The sequence below is a fragment of the Pyrus communis genome, chromosome 1 (genome assembly GCF_963583255.1).
Source record: "Pyrus communis chromosome 1, drPyrComm1.1, whole genome shotgun sequence".
NCBI classification, from domain to species: domain Eukaryota; kingdom Viridiplantae; phylum Streptophyta; class Magnoliopsida; order Rosales; family Rosaceae; genus Pyrus; species Pyrus communis.
The window spans coordinates 2,272,548-2,282,958 of record NC_084803.1 but is presented as its reverse complement, the minus strand read 5'-3'; the positions used below and the strand labels follow the sequence as shown (position 1 = coordinate 2,282,958).

The 10,411-nt window shown below is 37.3% G+C and overlaps 1 protein-coding gene across 1 annotated transcript; it reads left to right on the top strand.

Moving 5' to 3' along the window:
- The first annotated feature begins 2,800 nt into the window (after nt 1–2,800).
- On the top strand, nt 2,801–5,031 carry LOC137745025 (stromal cell-derived factor 2-like protein). Its single transcript, XM_068484878.1, has 6 exons — nt 2,801–3,085; nt 3,169–3,309; nt 3,393–3,533; nt 3,810–3,859; nt 3,949–4,078; nt 4,721–5,031. Exons 1-6 carry the CDS (start codon nt 2,987–2,989, stop codon nt 4,802–4,804), a joined length of 645 nt encoding a protein of 214 aa, XP_068340979.1. The 5' UTR covers nt 2,801–2,986; the 3' UTR covers nt 4,805–5,031.
- The last annotated feature ends 5,380 nt before the right edge of the window (nt 5,032–10,411 follow it).

Genomic DNA, 10,411 nt, shown 5'->3' with positions numbered 1-10,411 from the left:
CTGAAATTTGAAACGTACAGAAAACCAATGAATAAATTGATGGGCCACTAACACATATACATACCTCGTTTTGATGTGGGTCACTAACATCACATACATACCTCATTCTTTTAATGTTGCAACATCTAATCTCTATCTCCCCGTTTGTCACTTTTTCAAGTTAACTGCTTACGTGGCATGTGCAAAGCTTACTCTCTCGTTTAAGATGAAAAATTAATTAAATATTACTAAATTAAGAATTTTTTTATCACCTTTGTCCTCATAATACAGTACAGTGGTCCATTTCACATCTTGTACCCATGTGTAAGGCAGCCTTAGTCCCCCCTTCTCTGAAAAAAAATAATATATATATATAATTTCATGACACTCACTTCTATGCTTTTTTTGAATTTGATCATCGTGATCATCAATTCACCGTCTCTATCTTCAAATTCACCTCTCGATCTCGTCAACCTCGACTCTAATCGTTGCGATTATCCTTGCGCTTTTTCTCACCAGCACCCCTCTAAACGCCTTGTAGATTTCCTCATCGATTTGGACCCATTGCACTATGATCCATTGAATTGGACCAGGATCAACAACTTCACAAACTAAATTTTACATAACTTGTTGGGAGCTTTGTCGGTGACATTAGTGGTGTACCAACGAGGTTGTGACGTTTCCGGTGAGGTCGAGGTATATGAGGTTGGGGAGGTTGGCGGGGAAGGGGCCTATGAGAAGGTTATGGACGAGGTCGATGTGCTCGAGAGTTTGACACGTGGAGATGGAGGAAGTATGGAATTTTGATGAAGTTGTTGTAGGGGCGGGTGAGGTTGGGGAGGCGGCAAAGGATGGTGGGGAAAGAGTCAACAAGGTTGGCGTTGGGAGGAAGAAGGAGTGGACAACAAGGGAGGCGAAGCTCGCAATATAGAAATATGATATTGCAATTGGTTAGTTGATATATATCATTACAATGTTTAAAAGACGAGGCATGAGTTTATTATGTGATCCGAAGTTGGAGTGGTAAAATGTAATTTACTCATAACGAATGCACATTTGAAACATATATTATTATAATATATTTGTCGAGCTCTTATGCAAGAAGATTTATAGTTGAGGTGATTAACAACGTTTACTGTTATATTGAAAGTCTTTGGTTTGAATTATCCACCTCATTTAATATCGGTTGTATCAAACATATTGTTACAAATATGTGGTAAATGCCATGTCATGTCATAGTTCTATAAATGTGTGATCAAATTTTGCATCACGCAAAAGAGTGTAGCTGCATTGGTTCGAATAAATACGCTCTCCGCTTTGAAACCAAGTTCAATTTTTTTCTTACCATTTAACTAATTTAAAATAGAATATAATGTGGTGTGATTTCTTACAATTATTCAAATGCATTTAGAAAATTTTTGTCGGTAAGTATATAAAATCAAGATAAAGATTGGAATTATATCCATAGCCCAACGGTATATTAGCATATTAGCCAAATTCTAAATTTCTAATTTCTAAATAAAGAAGAAAGTATGAAATTTTGGGCGGGAAAAGGAATGAATAATCAAACCCATGTGTATTTAGGGAGGGAGGGATATCTATCAATTGTGAAAACTTTTATTACCAAAACTATTATTAGGAAAATTTTCTTTATAAAATTGGAAAATTCTTTCGATTTTTCTTTTTCTAATGTTTGTAGGATAACGTAAAACGAGAGCGATTAATTATTATACTTCAATTTAATTATAATTTCTTGAATATTATGTGTATGTTACATCGCAACATGATAATAGTCATGTAACGTTTATGGTATCGTCTGTCTATTCGGTGACGAATAATAGAAAGTTAGGAGCTATTACTTAATTTAAGAAACAAATTATATTGTGAGGAGTCATATCAACACAAGTTATGCAACACCTCGAGTGTATTAATAAATTCTATTACTTATGTGCATTTTCAAACTATGCATGTGCATGGTTCGTTATTTGTTAAAAATTTATTGATAGATTGAATTCGCTCATATATTGTCACATCTCGGCCCGGGACGGATCACTTCCCGGCCCCGCTCCACTACCGTAGCATGATATTGTTCGCTTTGGGCTTACCATTCCCTCACGGTTTTGTTTTTGGGAACTCACGAGCAACTTCCCAGTGGGTCACCCATCATGGGATTGCTCTAGCCCCCTTCTCGCTTAACTTCGGAGTTCCTATGGAACCCGAAGCCAGTAAGCTCCCAAAAGGCCTCGTGCTAGGTAGGGATTGAAATATAAATTTAAAGATCACTCCCCTGGACGATGTGGGATGTCACATATATCGACTAAATTTTCAAGAAATGATTATTTTCGCTCCAAGAATAATATTGAAATCAATTTAATAACATACAAATAAAGCCCTAAAAGTTGATTAGATCCCAAACGTTAACCCTAAACTTTAAAAATAAAAGTAATAGAAGTTGACTAGATCCTTGTTGTCTAACCCAGTCCGAAGATAATGGGCTTGGGTCTAACCCAGTCCATCAATAGGCCCAACAAGGCAGTCCAATCTTTTTGCGCGAGATTTCATAAAGAAGTTGAAGAATCAAGAAGTTGAAGTCTTTAAGCCGCGACGTGGCTTTACACTACCCGACCATTGACAACACTCCACGTCATTCCGACGGTGACGTGGCAACCTCCGATTCGAGTATACACGTCACATTAGCAGTGCCTGCCATACAGAAAAACATAGCCGGTCGCAGACGACCAGAGAGAGAGAAACCCACAATTCATAAATTCGCAATCCAAATCCCTAATTCCCAAATCCAGAATTCCATTTCCCTTTTTAGGGAAGTCTCACGGTGGCGTCTTCGGGCTCGCCGAGTTTGACGCGAAGAAAACACTCCAATTCATCCACGCCATCGTCGTCCGCCGAGCCAGGTCGGGTCGTGGGGCGATTCACAATACCCAGGCGGGCTTCGGAGCCTGAGTTCCCCTTCTGGCAGCAGAACTGGTTCATAGGATTACTCTTCGTTATGGCGATCGGCTTTTTCTGCTTAGCTGTGTTCCTCATCTACAGCCTCGATCTCGACACCAGCTACGCCGCCACCGCTCCCACATCCGAGGGCGTCGAGGTTCGTCTCCGCCGCTCATTTCCGATTAATGTTTTGTTTGGAAATTTTGATAGAGATTTTGATACAATGAATTGGGTGGGCAGATCACATACGGCACCGTACTGAAGCTGATGCACGAGAAGACCAAGTTTCGCTTGCATTCACACGACGTGCCGTATGGCTCTGGTAGTGGCCAGCAGTCAGTCACTGGTTTTCCCAATGTCGACGACGCTAATAGCTACTGGGTATGTCGTTTTCTTCTCCTTCTCGCAGTCTCTCCATCTTTGGTGTTGTTTCGTTGCAGATATTGAACTGGGTTTTTTGGCAGATTATTAAACCTGAGCTGGAAACAGCTGCCAAGCAAGGCGATAGCATTCCGAGCGGGACAATCATCAGGTTGCAGCACATGAGGACCAGGAAATGGCTGCACAGCCATTTGCATGCATCCCCAATTACTGGCAACCAAGAGGTTTGGCAAATCTTTCTTTATCGTACCAAATTTTCACAATGCATTATATTTTTGTTATCATGCAGTAATTTTATTGTATCTTTTGTTTGTAATTAGTTATTGATTTGTAATTGTGAATTGGTGACACACCGTGACACTGAATGGCATAAAGTTTCTTGACATGATTTTGTGTACGAAGTTTTGGTATTATTGGTTGACAGTTTAATGTCTTTCGTTCCAAGTATAATTGGGATCATTATTAGGTTTAATGACTTGTACAATTTCACGTGGGTGTAGGTCAGCTGTTTCGGGGGAGAAAATGAATCTGATACTGGTGATCACTGGAGGTGAGTAGCAAATTGATATGTTCTCAAAAAAATTTCTTGTCTTGGTCATCAGTGTTTCTGATGCATTGTGTTTGTATGGAATTTCGTAGGCTTACAATTGAAGGGAGCGGGAAGACTTGGAAGCAAGATCAAAGGGTTCGACTTCAGCATGTTGACACTGGCGTTTATTTACATAGTCATGACAAGAAGTACACCCGCATAGCTGGGGGACAGCAGGAGGTGAGATAACTTAAACTCGACTACATATCTATGAAATTGAGAATGAAACAACAGATTTGTTGGTAACTTGTTTCATTTATAAGTGTGTATTGATCCTGAATTGTTAGATAATGGTGCTGATTATTGATTATGTCCAAAACTCGATAGTTAGATGTTTTGCATTTTCACGTTTTGTTCATTTGGTGGAATAATAAGTTGGTAGAGTCTGTAGATACCATACGCGTTTAATTGATTGTATTGAATTCAATTGCTTGGAATTAAGAAATCTTATCTACTAACTTGAACTATAGCCATTGTCCTGATGAGGATTAGCTTATTGTTGATAATGAAATCTTCTGGTGCTATATGTATTCATCCTTGCAGCAACTATACAAGGTTATGCAGTTTAATGGAATATTAATCTTGGTATTAACTTAAGTATAAACAAACGCTGATCTTCTTGAAAGTCGTTAGTGACAGTCTTTCTGGAAGTTAAGCTGTGCAAGAAATTATATTTTAGGTACACTTCATATCTGTGCAAGTTTTAGACAAATTTGTTTCTTGTACGGAAATGTGTCGGGTGAACTTTATGTGCTGATGTTTTTGCTATCATCATTGATTTATTAACGTTATGCTAAATACCATCCATTCGCCGTAATGCAGGTTTGTGGTGTGAGAGATAAACGCGCTGACAATGTTTGGTTGGCAGCAGAAGGCGTGTACCTTCCAGTCACTGAAACTAAGTAGAAGTTGGTCATTAGGATGAATCACTCTTATGAAAACAGGTATGCGGGTTTTGGAAGTTTTGGTAATTGACACCTGGTCCCATAACAGTTATAGTAGGATGTTCCAATGAAGAAAAATATGTTTTACAATTTACGATCCGTTAGCTAATATTGTTAATACTGTTTTCCTCATAAATCCCTGTATTTGTGTTATGTTGCTAGTAATCGAAACTTTTAGCCGTTCTTGAAGATGGTCTAACAGTTGCAATGAGCAGAACACTAGTCATTTTTTTGGGGTTTTTGGACTCGTGATTTTCTGAGAGTTTATGCTGTTATGGGTTGAAACTAGACTGCTTTTCCAGCCCACTTGAGGGCTCTCGCGGTCTAAATGGGTAAATTTTACTTTCAGAGTCGAAAGCCCGTTTGCAAGGATTTATGGTATGGTCTCTTTACCTTTTTGGGTCATAACTGTGTGATCGTATTCCACTGACCATTAGTACCTTAGGCCATTTCCAACTGAATTGAAAATAACCTGAAAATTGTCTTTGATTGAGGGTCAGGCTAAAAGGCTTGTGGGCTCCACAAGATAAAAAAAGGGTCAAAAGGCTAACCAGCCAGCCCAAAGGAGCTAGCTGGTCCCGGGCCAGGCTAGAATTTGAAAACCAACTGTAACTAGTAGACGTAGCCATTTGGTTTTTTTTTTTTTTTTTTTTTAATTTTTTAATACAAAATTTGTTTTAAAAATTGTAAAAATTATTCTTTTTCCCTACAACTTCCTAAACCATTAAACATTACATAACATTAAGCAACATGAAATGAAACAACATTAAATAACATAAAAATTATACAACATCCATCCTATTTATAGCTGAAAAAAATTCAAATCCAACGGCTAGCTGACGACATTTAGCTGTTGGATTTGAATTTAAGTTGTAGTTTTTAAATAATAAATTATGTTTGGCCCCTCAGCTCTCAATTTAAGATGATTTTTTGTGACATGGTTAAAACGAGCTTTTTGGCCCTCGGTTGGAGATGATAATAAATATGATCTTACATAGTTTATTAAAATATTAATTTCTTGAAGGATAAAAAAGCTAAAACGAGTCATTTGACCAGCTTTCGGTTGGAGATGACCTTATTCGACCTTTGCCGGGGCACCCAACGACTTTAGGGCTCAAAAGTTAGAGCAATTATGCTGCATTATTGTGGTCCTTTGCATGCAACACTGTTTCTCTTCCACCAAGAAAATGCATTACCGTGCAACTTGTTGGGGGTGGTGATTTTCATTCTACTTTTTTCTCCATTTGCATTTCTCGGTTTATTTTTTGTACCGTTGATTATTCTTTGATTTGTTCAATCTAAATTTGGAAAAACATGAAGCAAATACACGAAAGAAGAGTTCGAAAATCACCACCTTGATTGATCGCTCATTGTATTTATCAAAGATTCAAGTGTTTTATCTTAAAGCACTAAAAGCCGCATACTGCTTTTATAATTCGTAAGTTGTTTTTAGCTTTCCTACTAAATGTTCCTATAAACGTTGTTGGTCATCTGAAAGCATTTTTAGTTGTTGCAGAAGCGGCATCGCCAATATGGTGACTTTGGATGAGTGCTCATCACATAATTGAAAGATTTACCTTTTCATGCACAAATCATAGTGCGTAGTTTGATTTGAGGAAAAAGCCTAAAAATCTTACGTCCTCTTGACCTTTTATACAGCTCATAGATTCTCCCTGTTTTATGAACTTTCCCAACCAAGTCAAGTTACAAAGACCTTCACACGAAGAGGGAACGGCTTATTATGCCCACGAGCATGTATCAACATCAAGTAATAGTTATCTCCTTAATTTAGTCATTCAGATTTGAAATTAATAGAAGTGATGTCTGAGTTTGTCCATTGTTAATCATTTGGATCATTCCGAAGAAAAAAATCTATGTTAAATAAGGATCAAAATTACAGAAATACTCTCAACTTAATAAACAGTGGTCCAAAATGATTTGATAAAAATTAAGTGTATTTTTGTCATTTTACCTTATCTAACAAAGATTTTAATGATTGATGGTAGACAAATTCAGGAACCAGTTTCATTGATTTCAAATCTTAAAAATCAAAGTGAAGAGCCATGATAATCTTAAGAACCATTTTGACTTAGAAGCCTATATAATATTAGCAAGTTACCTTCTTGTCGTAAAGCTATCCATTGCTCTAATCACAAGGTCCCTTTCCATGTACAGGGCTAACGTTTGTGTTTTACATGTTCCGGTGGTCCTCACTTAATTCTTTTGTATGAATGATAGTTATAGTTGGTAGTGTGGGTGAACCCAACATGGAATCTTTAAGATTGAATATTTTTAACTAACTAGGCTTCAAAGTTATATGGTAATTCTCAATTTTTAAGAAAAAGTCATCGTTGTTAAAGATTGGAAAAGCGTGATGTGATATGAAAAAAACTTGGACATGAGTTTGGCTATCTCACAACGTCATTTGTATAGCATCTCTTACAAAAATATGAATTGTCTTCATTTTGGTATTGCCAAATCTGTCGTTGAAGAAAACTTAGGTAAGTTTCTTAGTCAAGTCAATTGTAAGACACTTTTCACAAAAATATCAACCACATGTTTTGGCCCTGATCCCACACCAAAATAAAAACTAAACTAATCGTGCAGCTCTATCGAAGTTTCGCAGAATATAACGAACAACTTAATAATGATCAAACTAAAAGTGTACTCATTGAGAAGGAAAATAATGGCGGATAGCGACTATAAAACTAACCCCTCCAACATTAACACACTTCCAAACGATATTTCAATTCCCAACTAATAAATTGGCAAAATCAACCGAATTCGCATGTAGACCAGCAGTACGGCACATCTGTGGTGGGAGCCATATTAAAAAGGTTTAATTTTGATTAGTTGAGTGGTTGAAATGAATATTGAAATTTCTCTTTTTTTAATGTATTAAAAATAATACTTTCAACTAATTATTGTACAACACTAAATGCATCGTACTGTAGTTCCGGTATAAAAAAAAGTACTTCCTGTCAAAAGAGTTTTTGGTTTAAGGTTTAATCCCATAAATAATAAGGAAACCCTCCGCGCCACAAATCGCCTTTTCAGGCCTTTTGAGAAAACCCCAAAAAGGTCATTACATTTGCGGTTTGCTCTGTGAGCTGTCCTTGATATTCAATGAATTTTGTGAATTGCCGCGTCTGCAATATTTTCCGAGTCGGTGGAGGAAACAGCCACAATATATACCCATAGCCCCTGTAGATACAGATATTTTGTCTCGTTCAATTATAATAGCAAGTACATTGTAGACAACCGCATTTAATCCGCACCATATGAGGTCAATTTTCTGGAACTCTAGTTTAAGCGGTTAACAACGTTTACCTCAATAGTCGATGTCCTGTGTTTGAATCCGTCGCGTCCGAGTAGTATTAGAAATCTGCTACAGACAGCGGCTAAGACTCTTAAGCACTAACCCAAAACGCAATGTGATTGATGTGTATTGGTAGCTCGTGGTTTTGATGGCACAGTAAGAGGCCACGTTTTTTATGTGATGGTTGGCGCACTATTCTCTGCAAATCGATTAAACTTAACGTCCCGCTTCGTTACGAAGGTGATGCGGAGATCCTTCACTAAGAAACGTAATGGCATTTAAAGTCTTGACCTACCCTGAGAGAAAGCACCCGCACATACAGCTACGCGTGCGTTTGGAGCTTATGTGCTTATTTATAAACAACTCAAATCAGACGATACTTTGCTGGACAATTCAGAAGCTGCAGAGGGCCTAGTGCTCAACCTACCCACTTCCACATCAATAGCTAAATCTATTCTATTATATTAAGAGAAGAGGGCTTATCAACTTTTATCCCCATTTTCTTTCAATTTTGTCCTCACTTTTGAATGCACGATGTTGATCTGAGGAGAGAAAAATAGTAATTTTGTATCTTTTGAACTTTTTCCCTTTTTTTCCTATTTTACTCTCATTTTTTATGCACAATATTTAGATAAGATGAGCAAAATAGTAATTTTATATCGAAATATTTACATAAGATAAAAAATATGCATTTATTTAGAGAAATGTCCCACCATTATTTTTTCATAAACGTAAGTGAAATCATGATATTTTTTGAATAATTTAAATGAACTAAAACGATTGTTCTTGAGGAAAACGTGGGAGGAGGTGAGCGATTGTTTACACACACATAATGTGTGATCATCTGCTAGTATAATATGAACATTGTACATTGGTACTAAATAAATATCAGTAATTTTATATCTAGACAATTCAGAAGCTGCAGAGGGCCTAGTGCTTAACCCACCCACTTCCACATCAATAACTAAATATAATGTACATTGGTACTAAATAAATAGGAGTGTGCTATCTACACATTCTTTTTTATTTCTCACGCATCTTCTTAAATTTTGGCCGTCGGATCGAATGAATTGTAGAAGATCAAGGAATAAAAATTAATAAGAGGTGTGTGAAAAGTAAAAAATGATGTGTGAATATCACACCCCAATAAATATCAATGTGGATCGAATGTGGTAGGTTGCTCTATTAATTAGAAGATTTTTCTTTAATCTATTATGTATTAGGTTTAAATATTCATCCCTTTTTCTTTAGTGTAGATTAAGTTAGAATATCGTTTATATAAAAAATAGGAAATTGTTATTAACATTCATAAAATCTCATTTGGCACTCCAAACTTTCTATAATTAGAAAGAAAAATACACTTGTGAGGTGTGTATAATAAGATTTTTGAAGTGCTAATAACTGTTTCCTAATATATATATATATATATCAGTGGACTGCATCTAATAAGAAAGAAGTACAAATCGGGTAAATGGTCCCTGTGGTTATAAATTATTCAGAAGATAGCCTATGTAATAAAAAAATTAGGATTTAAATCCTTGTGGTGTAGTTTGTTAGCAAAATTTAGTCCAAAAATGATTTTTCCTTTAAATGCTTGCTAAATGCATGAGTAAAATTGTACTTTGACGTTGTACTGTGAAAAGCAATATTTTAGTACCAATTATACATTTTTATTCCAGGAAAGGGATCCTTTCTGGATCCTCCTCCTAATCCACCACATTAGGGATCTGTGCCATTGAAATTTGATCCAATGGCTGAAGTTATTATAAATTTTAAAGTAGGCCCCTGTTTGTTGTGACATCCCACATCGCCCAGGGGAGTGATCCTTATATGTATATTCCCATCCTTACCTAGCACAAGGCCTTTTGGGAGCTCACTGGCTTCGGGTTCCGTAGGAACTCCGAAGTTAAGCGAGAAGGGGGCTAGAGCAATCCCATGATGGGTGACCCACTGAGAAGTTGCTCGTGAGTTCCCAAAAACAAAACCGTGAGGGAATGGTAAGCCCAAAGCGGACAATATCGTGCTATGGTGGTGGACCGGGCCCGGGAAGTCGTCCCGCCCGGACCGGGATGTGAAAATTGGTATCAGAGCCTAACCCTGGGCGTGGTGTGCCGACGAAGACGTCGGGCCCCTAAGGGGGGTGGATTGTGACATCCCACATCGCCCAGGGGAGTGATCCTTATATGTATATTCTCATCCTTACCTAGCACAAGGCTTTTTGGGAGCTCACTGGCTTCGGGTTCCGTAGGA

What these genes read in the sequence shown, in the direction of transcription:
- LOC137745025 (XM_068484878.1), top strand. Translation starts at nt 2,987, where the DNA reads ATGGCGATCGGCTTTTTCTGCTTAGCTGTGTTCCTCATCTACAGCCTC. An exon ending in ACGACGCTAATAGCTACTGG is followed by an intron (nt 3,310 to 3,392) that starts GTATGTCGTTTT and finishes GTTTTTTGGCAG; the next exon opens with ATTATTAAACCTGAGCTGGA. An exon ending in CAATTACTGGCAACCAAGAG is followed by an intron (nt 3,534 to 3,809) that starts GTTTGGCAAATC and finishes ACGTGGGTGTAG; the next exon opens with GTCAGCTGTTTCGGGGGAGA.